At 38.5% G+C, this 13,807-nt stretch overlaps 1 protein-coding gene across 2 annotated transcripts in view; it reads left to right on the forward strand.

The window, feature by feature from the left end:
• Positions 1 to 13,807, forward strand: part of USP24 (ubiquitin specific peptidase 24) — a 145,530-nt gene that overhangs the window by 109,930 nt on the left and 21,793 nt on the right. For both annotated transcript variants that reach the window (XM_030942132.1, XM_010372705.2), the window contains exons 44-55: positions 283 to 408; positions 1,388 to 1,486; positions 2,705 to 2,787; positions 3,168 to 3,309; positions 3,535 to 3,654; positions 4,073 to 4,293; positions 4,623 to 4,747; positions 5,835 to 5,976; positions 7,165 to 7,315; positions 8,329 to 8,424; positions 9,109 to 9,212; positions 11,512 to 11,625. In XM_030942132.1, coding sequence (XP_030797992.1) covers positions 283 to 408; positions 1,388 to 1,486; positions 2,705 to 2,787; positions 3,168 to 3,309; positions 3,535 to 3,654; positions 4,073 to 4,293; positions 4,623 to 4,747; positions 5,835 to 5,976; positions 7,165 to 7,315; positions 8,329 to 8,424; positions 9,109 to 9,212; positions 11,512 to 11,625 — 1,523 coding nt within the window. The remainder of the gene's footprint in view (positions 1 to 282; positions 409 to 1,387; positions 1,487 to 2,704; positions 2,788 to 3,167; positions 3,310 to 3,534; positions 3,655 to 4,072; positions 4,294 to 4,622; positions 4,748 to 5,834; positions 5,977 to 7,164; positions 7,316 to 8,328; positions 8,425 to 9,108; positions 9,213 to 11,511; positions 11,626 to 13,807) is intronic.

Consider the following 13,807-nt stretch of genomic DNA (forward strand, 5'->3'; position numbering starts at 1 on the left):
AGTGGCTTATAATATGGTAGTCAGTGGTTTTGGGAGTATTCCATGTGTATTGGGCTGCACTTACTACTAGACCGATTTTCATAATCAGACCTTAAGGACATGATTTGTTCATAATTACACCAGCTAGAAATTATTGAAGTTAAATATCTGCAGCATTACAGCAATGTCCAAACATACATAACATTCTAAAAAAGTAATGTGGGTACTAACGTGTGCATATGTCAGAGTTACCTGTGAAGCATTTTAAATATTTCAAGCTTGATATGTTTCTTTTCTGTGCAGTCGTTACTCTCGGTGGATGATGACACAGACAATCCAGATGATAGCGTGTTTTACCAAGTGCAGTCTCTCTTTGGGCATTTAATGGAAAGCAAGCTGCAGTATTATGTACCTGAGAATTTTTGGAAGGTATTTCACCCAGTAACTCTTGAGGTTTAAAGATGTTAAATATTTGGAGTTTGGCTACATTCTTTCTCTAATGATAATGGTTTTTTGTTTTTATTAACTGTAGACTAATTCCTTGCCAAGAAACTCTAAAAGGATTTGGTATACCCTTGTTGAAATTGGTACTTGGTTTCAAATCATTAGAATGTTGAGAATAGTCATTCATAATTCCTAGGAATTTGCTCATCTTAATTGTTTTGAATATTTTTCATGATTCTTATTTTAGCTCTTTGCAATATTTGTTCATATCATTCCCCTGACCCTGTGCCAATTTCACTAATGTCTTTAAATAAAGAACACTTTTTTTTTTTTTTTGAAATGGAGTTTCGCTCTTGTTGCCCAGGCTGGAGTGCAAGTGGCGCGATCTTGGCTCCCACCATCTTCCACCTCCTGGGTTCAAGTGATTCTCCTGCCTCAGCCTCCCAAGTAGCTGGGATTACAGGCATGCACCCCCATGCCCGGCTAATTTTGTATTTTTAGTAGAGATGGGATTTCTCCGTGTTGGTCAGGCTGGTCTTGAACTCCCGACCTCAGGTGATCTGCCCGCCTCAGCCTCCCAGAGTGCTGGGATTACAGGCGTGAGGTACCGCACCCGGCCAAGAACATTACTTTGAAACATTGCTGTACTGTGTTTCACATATTGGAGGATCACCTTGTGTTTTTCCCCATAGGTTGATTAGTTTCTAAGAGAGAAATTCTCTGTTCCATGGCCTAGATCTTACCCAGTATCCACTTCTGATTTCAGAGACTTGTTATGATTGTAAGGGGACTAGGAAAAAGGGTGGATGGCTGAATACAAGCTAGTCTCACTTTACTAGAAATGTTCACATCCTAATAGTGAACCTGATTTTTAGAAGCATTTAAGTGCTCTTTTATGTTCCCTTTCTACCACATTCAGAAATTGCTACTTTTCCTTTAAAAACATTTAATTTTTGTTATATAGATTTTCAAGATGTGGAATAAAGAACTTTATGTGAGAGAACAGCAGGATGCATATGAGTTCTTTACTAGTCTCATTGATCAGATGGATGAATATCTCAAGGTAATACAAGTTTTACTTTCCCTCTAACTCCCTCAAACTCTAATTATAGTATGAGAATAGTGTCTTAGAATTTGAGGTTACTGTGAAACTGACAAATCAGAAATTGATTATCTTTAACATAAGAACTATAATGTATTCTGTGTTTAAACATCAAAACATAACACAGATCAATAGAATTGTATATTTTCTCTTTTTTTTCTTTTCTTTTTTTTTGAGACAGAGTTTCGCTCTGTCACCCAGAGTGGAGTGCAGTGGTACAATCTCAGCTCACTGCAACCTCTACCTTCCAGGTACAAGAGATTCTTACACTTCAGCCTCTCAAGTAGCTGGGATCACAGGTGTGCACCACCACGCCCAGCTAATTTTTTTATTTTTTGGCAGAGATTGGGTTTCGCCATGTTGATCAGGCTGGTCTCAAACTCCTGGCCTCCAATGTTTCACCCACCTCAGCCTCCCAAAGTGCTGGGATTACAGGTGTGAGGTACCGTGCCTGGCCTAGAATTGTATATTTTCTTAATTCATCTAACGCTCAATGAAGTATGTAACTCTTAATCTCTACTACATAATAATAGCCATTCCTACCTACATACTCTTTCTGTGTGTCCACTGAAATAATCTGGCCTCAGAAGAGTGCTGCAGTCACCAGTGAGCTGACGGCCCTGTGCAGAGCAGAGAGTGCTCTGGCAATGGGGAGAAAGGAGCCAGTTTAAAAGGTTATTTGTGGTGCTGTTGAAACCCAAAGCTCTCTACCTCTACCCTGTAAGCCATGTGGCAGACTTCCTAAATGATATTGCCTTCGCAGATCCCGCTGTCACTGCCAGCATTGGCCTCTCATCAGTAGGCACAATTCTTCCATTTTATAAAGTAACTTGCAAATTGATGGCATTCTATCCACAAGAAAAAAGAAAAGATTGCCGAGAGTTGCCCCTAACTTGGTCCTTGTAGCACAGGGAGAAGGATTCGGAATCCCCCTGCAGAACATTCTGTTGTCATTAGCTCTACCTGACCCATCCCTCCTCCTCTTCCTCTTCCTCTTCTGATCGTCTGCATCACTCTGACAATGGGGCCAATAATGGGTTTGGCCTCCATTCATCGCAGCTGACACTGCCAGAATGACTCATTTTGTTTTGGCCCTTAAATTGCAATGTGTTGATAAAATTCTATATACTCATAAGTTCTGGAGGCATCATTTAAAATTGTAACTTTTCATTCCAACAGAAAATGGGGAGAGACCAAATTTTTAAGAATACATTTCAGGGCATCTACTCTGATCAGAAGATCTGTAAAGACTGTCCTCACAGGTGAGTGAAGATATCACTGACAGGAAAAATAAACATCCTTTTGAAGTGATTTATCTAGTATGTTGTAAATTTTGCATTTGTTAAGAGACTTAGAACCCTCTCCCTCTCAATAGATCTATAAGTATTTAGTGACTTAAATTTCTTTGGTTTCTACTTCCAGAAGTAGAAAAAATTTCTTTGTGGGGTTAAGAAAATATTCATTGAAATTCATAATTTTAAGCAATTCTAAATTGTCACAAAGTGGCATTTTAACTTATTAATGGACTTTTAAAATATTAAGGGACTCCCAGATTTAAAATGTAGTTCTGTGTTCAATTATGGTAATTGAAGAGTTTTAAATTCCATTGCTGATTGTGGGTTTTCTGTTATTTCCTAATCAGATATGAGCGTGAAGAAGCTTTCATGGCTCTCAATCTAGGAGTGACTTCTTGTCAGAGTTTGGAAATTTCTTTGGACCAATTCGTCAGAGGAGAAGTTCTAGAGGGAAGTAACGCATACTACTGTGAAAAGTGTAAAGAAAAGGTATTAAGTTTGCCCTTTTTAAAAAACAAGATTAATTTGTTATTCACATAGTGTGTCTTTGTTTTATGTAAAATCAGTAGTAAGCTCATATTGTTATTTCCATTAGATTGTGTCATTACTTGTTTTCACATGGGTCAGAAAGACCTTTGCCTTAATTATTGTGCTGTTTTGTTTTCTCCGTGGAGATCATTCACATTTGCTCTTTTTTCTTTTTTTTGTCTTTAGAGAATAACTGTGAAAAGGACCTGTATTAAATCTTTGCCTAGCGTCTTGGTAATTCACCTAATGAGATTTGGATTTGACTGGGAAAGTGGACGTTCCATTAAATATGATGAACAAATAAGGGTAACTTTTTCTCTTCCTGAAATTTTTCACAACCATTCATTTCCTCACTCCTTTTTTTTCCTTTTTCTATTTTCATATTCCATCTGCCATGTTAAGGCTGTTGTCTCAGCATTATGAAGAGCCCCTTGTCTTAGGCAGTTGCTGCTACTGGAATAGGCAGATCTGGAAACAGTAGCCTCACTCCAGAAGGCACCCTAGTGATTACTGCGAAGGAAAATGCCTTCCTTAGTGCTCAAACCAGAGACTACTTTAGACTTTCTCAGACTTAGCATTTCTGAGATTTTATATTTGAATTGGAGAGGTAGTTGTTCCTAGCTTAAACTAGGAAAACACATCCTCTTATTTGGATCTCACTTAACTGGGTACTGCTGTATACGTTACTAATCAATGTTAATATGGTCTTTTTGCTTTTACGTAGTTTCCCTGGATGCTAAACATGGAGCCTTACACAGTTTCAGGAATGGCTCGCCAAGATTCTTCTTCTGAAGTTGGGGAAAATGGGCGAAGTATGGATCAGGGAGGTGGAGGATCCCCACGAAAAAAGGTTGCCCTCACAGAAAACTATGAACTTGTCGGTGTCATCGTACACAGTGGGCAGGCTCACGCAGGCCACTACTATTCCTTCATTAAGGACAGGCGGTAAGGGTTTCCTGAGGCGGCACTTACTCACTTTCTGCCCTCCCCTGCTCTCCCTTATCATCCATAGTCACCACTGTGGTGCAGACACACTTTGGCATTTTTCTTGACTGTGTTTCATTTTGAAGTTTTAAAGCTTAATGCAACTGGTTTTACCCCTTCAATTTGAAAGGTTGTTTTAGAAATTGAAATAATTGTTACTACATATTTCTTAGATATTTTCAAATGATAATCACCTGCTTTATTTGTAGACAGTACATAGAGATAAATGCTAAGGATGAGAATGTTGATTTTTTTAACCTTATAATGTTTGTCTGATTTCTGGGCTCTAGAGGGTGTGGAAAAGGAAAGTGGTATAAATTTAATGACACAGTTATAGAAGAATTTGACCTAAATGATGAGACCCTGGAGTATGAATGCTTTGGAGGAGAATATAGACCAAAAGTTTATGATCAAAGTAAGTATTTACAAATGGATATTTTCCATTTTTTATTTATAGTTTTCTATAAAAATAGTATTCTTTATATAAAAACAACAGATTTTGTGATTTTTATTATACTGCTATTCTAGCTATAGAACCATGAGCAAGCTCTTTAATAACCAGCGTGAAAATGTTCAAGGTGTTTATAAAATTTTTTTTAAATAATTTCTTACAACAACCTTGAGGGATAGGTAGGGGAGCTGGGAGTAAGTTAAAAGGATGAAATGAACATCAAAGAGAAACTAATGAATACAGCAATTGAACCTTAAAAATAGTTTTGGAAGTAGTTATCCATTAAAATTTTCAGATTTCCTTTTCACTAATATAGAGGTGTGACTAATTAGAGAAGACATTTCTAGCACCTGTGTTTTTAAAACCATATTTATTATGCAGTGTGGCAAAGCAGTCTTCCCCTCCACAACCCCCACTCCCAGGAGAAAAGAGTATGAGGAGAAGCACAACCCAATCAGAACTTGCTCTTTGATAACAAGCTATTTGACGGAGACCTTGGCATTTCAGAAACCTGATTTTGAAATCTTCTAGTGGTATTTCTAAATTTTTAGCTGTATTGGATTCACTGTATTCGATTTTGATACCATGCCATTATAGCCATGCATCTTATGGTGGTAACCTTTACGGGTTGGATATAGTATTGTCAGAATTTACCTAGATTTGGCTGATCTTGGCAGAAATGGTTAAGTGAGGCCAGTTACCGCATCCTGTGCCATATACATATTTTTAAATGTCACTTGCTATTTGCTTAACATTTAGACCTCCCTAGGATACTTACTTTCTTTCTCTTACTTACCATACTGCTCCCTTATTCCTTGCCCCCGCCTATATCACTTCCAAGTAAGAGGTCAATCTTAGGCCCAGAACTGAAGTATCCTGACTTCCATGCTAAGCACTACTCTAAAGACGCTCATATTTTACTTATACTTTGCATTTTACAAATTTAGGGAGTAGTTAACTACTTACTGGAATAATGGGCCCTTTGTTTTAGATTGTCAAGACAAGAAAAACTTTTATTTACAGATGTCTTTCTTCATGTCTTGTTATAAAGCAAACCCATACACTGATGTACGCCGAAGATACTGGAATGCCTATATGCTTTTCTACCAAAGGGTGTCTGATCAGAACTCCCCAGTATTACCAAAGAAAAGTCGAGTCAGCGTTGTACGACAGGAAGCTGAAGATCTCTCTCTGTAAGTGTCTCTTCCCTGTAGTTTGCTGTGTGATTTCTGTGGTGATGATGTGGTCTGTGAGAATATACTATTTGAGATTTTAAAGATAATTAGCTAAGCTGGAGAGAAATTCTAAAAAGAATTCCAAAAAGAAAATAAATCCGTTTTCTTATTGCTTCTGGTTATTTTCTTGGCAAGAGGTTGTTGCATATTTAGAAAGATGCACGTAAGTTATTTCATTCTAGAATTGAAGTGTTTTGTTTTTTTTGTTGTTGTTGTTGTTTTGAGACAGAGTGGTGTCACTCTGTCACCCAGGCTGGAGTGCAGTGGCATGATTATAGCTCACTGTAGCCTCGACCTCCCAGGCTGAAGCGATCCTTCCACCTCAGCCTCCCGAATAGCTGGGACCACAGGCAAGAGGCACCAGGCTCAGATATTTGTTTGTTTTTTGTAAAGACGAGGTCTCCCAATGTTGCCCGGGCTGGTCTAGAACTCCTGGGCTCAAGCAATCCTCCCACCTAGGCCTCCCAAAGTGCTGGGATTATAGGCATAAGTCACCACACCTGGACTTTTTTTTTTTTTTTTTTTTTTTGATGTTAGCAGCATTTGTTGAATACACTTTTTGTCCAAAGCACAGTACTGTGCCAGAACTGTCAGAATGTTGTTGTTTTTTAAAGGTCCTGTCGTTGGTGAATTTGCCTTTTAATGTGTTGGGTCAGGAAAGTGTTTACTTTTTCATGTGAGAAATATGACTATATGTGTTTTATTAAATTTGAAAACTTGGTTTAATACTTTGTTCTTACAAGACTTTGAGTGTATGGCTCTAAGATAAGTTTATTTCACTGCTTTTTAATGGCTGGGAAAGATATCTCACAATAATATGTAGAAAGAATTCATTTTTGTGCTTACTAAATGTTAAATCTGATATGCCAATTAAGTAAAAATTTGTGTTAAAGTTTGTCCTGCACTATTTTCTATAACGTCAATCAGTTCTCCCAACTAATTAGAAGGTATTGCATTTTTTAATTTCTTAAATTGATACATTACGATTGTATATATTCATGTGGTACAGTTTTATGTTTCGATACATGTATAATAATCAAATAGTTTAAGTCTAATACCCTGTTTATGTGAATGTGGCAAGTCTTACTAACTACTGAAAAAATAGCCATTTTATACTAGACAAAATTTTCTGATTCTGTCTCTTAGGTCAGCTCCATCTTCACCAGAAATTTCACCTCAGTCATCTCCTCGGCCCCATAGGCCTAACAATGACCGGCTGTCTATTCTTACCAAGCTGGTTAAAAAAGGTGAGAAGAAAGGACTGTTTGTGGAGAAAATGCCTGCTCGAATATACCAGGTAAGAACCATATAAAAAATTCTAAGAAGGAATGTCCACATGGACATCAAAATGTATCCCGTAGGTCCAGAAGTACTCCTGCTGGGTTAGTCGTACCACTGGTGCTACATTATCTTACACATTTGTCTCATGAAACTTTTATGCCATGCCACAGAGGGGACCATAGAGCTAGAGCCATGGAGTGCTAAGAACACAAGTGTGAATACACACTCAGGATTGGCAGGCACAATCACTGACCTGCTGTGTGAGTGTGAGATGTCACAAATAAACAATGTTGTGGGGAGTGGGCAGTAAAGAAACCATGTTGCCAAAATAAACTTATTTTGTCTGGAGAGAAAAACAAGGTTCATAACCTTTGAGTAGGACTAATAAGACAATGATTGGCCATTATTTATTGAACACCTACTGTGTGCTACGTGCTTTAAGCAAATCTTTAATTTGTGAAAGATTATTGTGCAGTATCAGGGTTTATTCTCATTTTTTGGATGGAAAAACAGGTTCAGAAAAGAAGAAACGTGCCAGTGTCACAGGGCAAGGATCTAAATTCAAAACTGTCTACTCAGTCCAGACTTTATACACTAATTAATCAAAAGCTCAGTAGCTAGAACAAGAGACTTTGAGAAAAATACGGAGTCTTACATTAAGAAAGAAAGAGAATTAAGCCATCTGATACAAAGGAAGCATGGAGTTGGTTGTGCTTGGGAGAGCTCTATTTGTCCCCTTCTGCCTAAAATACCAAGTTAGAATTTATTTGTCCTTCATGTGACAGTTTACCTGAATTTCCCAAAAGGGTATGGTTTGATGAATAATAGTTCTTATAACATCTTGTATTCCAAAGGAAGGTTTTCTCTCTCCTCTTTTGAAAGTTCAAAACTTGAGAAAGGGGAATTATAAATTATAATTCACTTTTTATAAGTGCTTTTTACCTATATTTTTACATATCATTAGAAATGTCCTTCACATATTGAATATTTTTCCATTTCATAAAAATAATTATTAATCTTCTTTTGTAGATGGTGAGAGATGAGAACCTCAAGTTTATGAAGAATAGAGATGTGTACAGTAGTGATTATTTCAGTTTTGTTTTGTCTTTAGCTTCGTTGAATGCTGTAAGTAGCTAATTGAATTGTTAGAAATAAGAAAGATTACAATTAAATATATTTTAGCTAAAGCATTCAGTGATTCATCTTCAATCTCAGTAGTTAGCATTCAGATTAGATGCAAAAAGATTTTCCCATAAATGTAGCCTGTATTGGGTAATATTAAAATGCAGGCAGCATTCTGAATGTATAATATAGATGGTGGGGAGGTGTGAGTTTCCCACATACTGGCTTTCTAAAGTGCCCTTGTTTAGATTTATAGAAGAATCTTAGAGTAGCTGTAACTGTGAACTCATGTCAATGGATACTGGGCTTTGTGGAGATTCCTAATTTGTAGTAAAATGTTACAAGACTAAAGATTAACTTTCAACTACTTTTCCTTGAGTACCATGATTATAATTTGCCAGTAAGGGAAAACAGTGTTCTTAGTCTCTTGATGACTTAGCATTCCTGTGGTCTAACAACTGTTTTGAGAGGATTTCATAAAAGAAATGAAGAAGATGTCTTCTCTTAACCTTTTTTAAAATTTAAATGGAACATTTTTTATAATGAGCTGGCTAGATTCTTATTAGTATTTAACTTTATCATGTATGTATATCATATTCATATATTGTGTCATATTTAGTTCATAACAATGTGTAATAATCTATAAAACTTCCGTGAAAAACGTCCTCTTTCATGTTTCCCTCTTAGACTAAATTAAAGCATCCATATTATCCTTGCATGGCAAAGGTGAGCTTACAGCTTGCTATTCAATTTCTTTTTCAAACTTATCTACGGACAAAGAAGAAACTCAGGTGAGAAGTGATATGTTTTGATAATCTGTTGTGACAAAGGGCACTGGTTAATTCAATTGAAGTTGAATTTACAATTTTAAAATATTGTGAAAGCAGCTAGCTAATTTTATTCAGGGGACTAAGACATGTTCTCTAGCTTTAAGAAACTTCTAATCTAATGGACAGAATAGATCAAACAAAAGAGAAATACCTAAAAAGAGAATGGGCATAAATTCTGTACATCTTGGAATTGGGCAAAATCATACCCAGATAAGGAGATTAGAGTGGGCTGTAAGACACTGATGTTCTCAGAGGGTTTTGAAAGGCAAAACAGAAACACAGAGGGCTCATTTTAGACAGAAGGGAAAGCCTGAGTAACAGACAAGACTTGGCCTAGGGAACCATGAGTGACTAATTGTGTTTTACTAGGACGGGTGAGAGACTCCTGGAGCTGAGGCTGAATGTTGGGTTTGGAACTCACTGAGTGCCCTTAGTACCAGAGCAGGGAGTTTGGGCTCTGTTCAGTGGGAGATCATGAAAGGTTTTTGAACAGGGAAGTATGTCCAGAGTAATGCCTTAGAACAACAGTCTCCAATATTTCTAGCAACAGGGACTGGTTTCATGGAAGACCAATTTTTCCACAGAAGGGAGGGTTGAGGGACAATTAGATTCTCATAGGGAATGCACAGCCTAGATCCCTCACATGTGCAGTTTACAATAGGGTTCTTGCTCCTATGAGAATCGAATGCTACCACTGATCTGACAGGAAGTGGAGCTCAGGCTGTTCCTAACAGGTCCCAGACTGATAACTGGTCCATGGCCCAGGGGTTGGGGACCTCTGCCTTAGAAACTTTACAGACATGACTATATCTTATTCATCATTGGTTTTATGGTTGTTTTGTTTTGTTTTGTTTTGTTTTGTTTTGTTTTGTTTTGTTTTGTTTTGTTTTGTTTTCTGAGGCGGAGTCTCACTCTGTTGCCCAGGCCAGAGTGCAGTGGCGCGATCTCAGCTCACTGCAACCTCTGCGTCCCAGGTTCAAGCGATTCTTCTACCTCAGCCTCCCAAGTAGCTGGGATTACAGGCATGCACCACCACATCCAGTTAATTTTTGTATTTTTAGTAGAGACAGAGTTTTGCTGTGTTAATCAAGCTATTCTTGAACTCCCGACCTCAGATGATCCACCTGCCTTGGCCTCCCAAAGTGCAGGGATTACAGGCATGAGCCACTACGCCTGGCCTCATCATTGATTTTTATCTTCAGCACCTTATAAGGTGCCTGCACGTTATAGGTTCTGGTTAAGTAGTTCTGTGAATAAATGAGTGAAGAATGAAGAGTATTGAGCAGTGGTTTGTAGAATATACCTAGAGTAAGGGGAGACCCAGGGTGAGGAGACCAGTTAGAGTTAAAAGACCACCGAAGTTCCCAGACTTTTCCCTCTCGCTAGCAAAGTCAACTTCTCCAAGTTTGGAGAGGTTTTTGGACAGATTTTGCAGTCAAGAAACTCTTGAGAAAAAAAATATATATATAGTGACAACTTCATTTTTATGTGTAATAATCAAAGATGTATTAAGTGATCTCAGTCTTTAGTATTTGGTTGAAAAAGAAAAAATAATGTATTCCTTTCTTTTAATGTCCAGATGGCATGGATTTTTATGTCCTAATGGCATAGGATTAACTAAGGACACTTGGTCACTTCTGTTTGTGAAATTTGCTCATGCTGTTTACACGTTGCACACTGTTTCCACTTTGTTTATATGGTCATTACACACAATGATCATTTTGGGACATTGAGGGATATAAGGGAGGTGTTATGAGGGCATGGGTAGAATAGTCATTATGCCTTTTTTCTGCCTGATTTATTTTTTTATTCCGTAAGGTAGAATATTAACGATTTTAGCAATAAAGTATAAAAATGTAAATGTAAGTTATTCTGAAAGTGGACATTTTGTAAGTGTAAATTAATTGAACAAAACAAAATGCTATATAGTTCAGGCCTTTTTTCCAATTAGAGATGTTTGGTAAAGATGCAGAAGGCAGGTAAAGTCTAAGACTTAAACTTCTTTACATGTTTTTGTTTGTGGGGAAAGATGAGCCACAGCATAAGGAGCCAAGGAATGCAAAGCACTGGTTTCCAGAGTACACTGAGCCATGGTAGTGGGCAGTCATTGAGTATCTCTTATCCCTCCACCCTACCCACGATAGACAGACAGAGAGGCAGACTTTGATAGATAGAAATAAGAACCAATAAGAGTGACACTGCATGGGGTCATTGGCTGGGCTCATGCTCCTAACATTGCTGTCTCTGCTTCTTTTTAAAGGGTTGATACTGAAGAATGGATTGCTACCATTGAAGCATTGCTTTCAAAAAGTTTTGATGCTTGTCAGTGGTTAGTTGAATATTTTATTAGTTCTGAAGGACGAGAATTGATAAAGTAAGTGTTGGAGTCTTTTAATTGAAAGAAATGTGTGTCTCTTCCAGTGATTTAGAGCTGAAGTTTCTTATAACCCTTTTTATTTCAACTTGAAATTATTTTTCTGCTTAAAGTCCGTTTTAAACTCTCTTCACTGAAACAGTGAGGAAATTATTCAGGTCACTCTAAAATCATCTCAGGCAAGTATTCAGTGACCGCAGGAAGAGCCTGTGAGGCAGATTGCCTGCCAGGTGCTCATAGGCACGTGGGTCCTAAACTTACCCTGTTATGGCTCAAGGGGATCAAAGACGCAAGTCTTTTCCCTCAGGGACTCAGAATCTGGTGGAAAGAGATAAACAATCCCAGGTTACCATAGTTCACAATATTGTCTAACTGTGTTTGGATTGTGACTAAAAAATAATTTTTTTAAAATCTACTGGTAGGCCGGGCGCAGTGGCTCACGCCTGTAATCCCAGCACTTTGGGAGGCCGAGTTGGGCAGACCACGAGGTCAAGAGATTGAGACCATCCTGGCCAACATGGTGAAACCCCGTCTCTACTAAAAATACAAAAAAATTAGCTGAGCATGGTGGTGGGTGCCTGTAGGCCCAGCTACTTGGGAGGCTGAGGCAGGAGAATCGCTTGAACTCGGAAGGCGGAGGTTACAGTGAACTGAGATGGCATCACTGCACTCCAGTCTGGTGACAGAGCAAGACTCTGTCTCAAAAAAAAAAGCTGCTGGTAGTGTATTACCTATGATAGTACATCTATCTGTGTACCTGAAATTTAAAAAAGAGAAGTTGCTTTTCTGGCAGAAATTCAGAATGCTCCACTCACTATGAATGTTTATACTTTACTTCTGATCATCCTCATCAAGTCAGCTTCTCCTGTCCTTGGTAGTTCAACATTTATGTGGAGTTCCAGCAAGCACTGCTGTGGTCTCTGGTGTCCCGTCTCCTCTATTCCCATTGGGTTTCTCCTTCACTCTCCTCAACTGTGCCTGCTCCTAGCTGCTCAACGTCACTGAGGAAGTACGGATTAGCAAATGACCATTCCCTACCCCAACCAGAGATGCCACACACCTGCCAGAGTCTGTTCCAGCTTGCCTTTTCCTCTCTTTATTGTGGAGGAAGTATCCCCTCTTCTCTCAAAATGAGTCTCTTTGCATGTCCTGACCTTCTCAAGGAAGTTGATCCTTTAAGTATCTCATTCTTAATTCTTGCATCTTTACTTTCTAGAATTTTCTGTCACTTCTGTCACTTCTGCCAGCATACAAATATGCTCTGTTTTCTCTCAAAACAAACACACAACAGGGAATTCAGAAACGCAAGTCTCTTCCCACAAGGCAGTCTGGTGGTAAGTTAGAGATCTTTTCAGAACTGCTGATCCCTGATCCCCTTCCTCTCTAGGTCTGAGCTCCAAACATTTATTTGCCTACTTGATATCTCCACTTTTCCCTCTAATCTATTTCATTCAGCAACAGAACTGTTCTTTTTTAAACAAATTAGATCACATTACCTCTCTGGTTAAAAATTCTTCAACGGAATCCTATTGGACTCAGAATAAAATCCAAAATTTTCACCACTACCCACAAGGCCTTCCTTGATCTGGTTTTTGTCCTTCCAGGCTTTCCTTGACCCTCTCCCTGCTTATCAGGCTTTAGCTATACTGGCTTATTGGTTCCTTGAACCCGCCGAGCTTATTTTCCTGCCTCAAGGTCCTTGCACCTGTTATTCCTTATCTGGAACACTGTCCTCCCCTCTTCGCATAGTAAGTGACTTCTCCTTCAGACATCAGCGTGAATAACATTTGCTCTGAGAGGCTGTTCCCGGTCACCCAGTCTAACGGATGTTTGCCTGCTAGTCTGCTCCCTGTTTTTCTGCCCATCTCCTCCACTACAACTTCAGCTTCTTGAGGCCAGAAGCCAGGTTCAGTTCATTCCCAACTGGACACAAAGAGGCTGGCAAATAGCAGACACCCAAATACTTATTCATGCATGCATATATATCCATATAATTCATTAAAAGGGGCAGTAAGCATTTCTTTGAAGTGCTGTGTACTATACGCCTTTCCCTTTAGAGTTTGCGTTAGAGATAACCATTTTTTCTAGTTTGATTCCAAAATATCTTTCCAACAGGACTCCTGAGCATTGTGCAAGCATTAGAATGTTATAGAAACACCATCCATTTGGAAGGAACATAGCA

The sequence above is a fragment of the Rhinopithecus roxellana genome, chromosome 12 (genome assembly GCF_007565055.1).
Source record: "Rhinopithecus roxellana isolate Shanxi Qingling chromosome 12, ASM756505v1, whole genome shotgun sequence".
NCBI lineage: Eukaryota > Metazoa > Chordata > Mammalia > Primates > Cercopithecidae > Rhinopithecus > Rhinopithecus roxellana.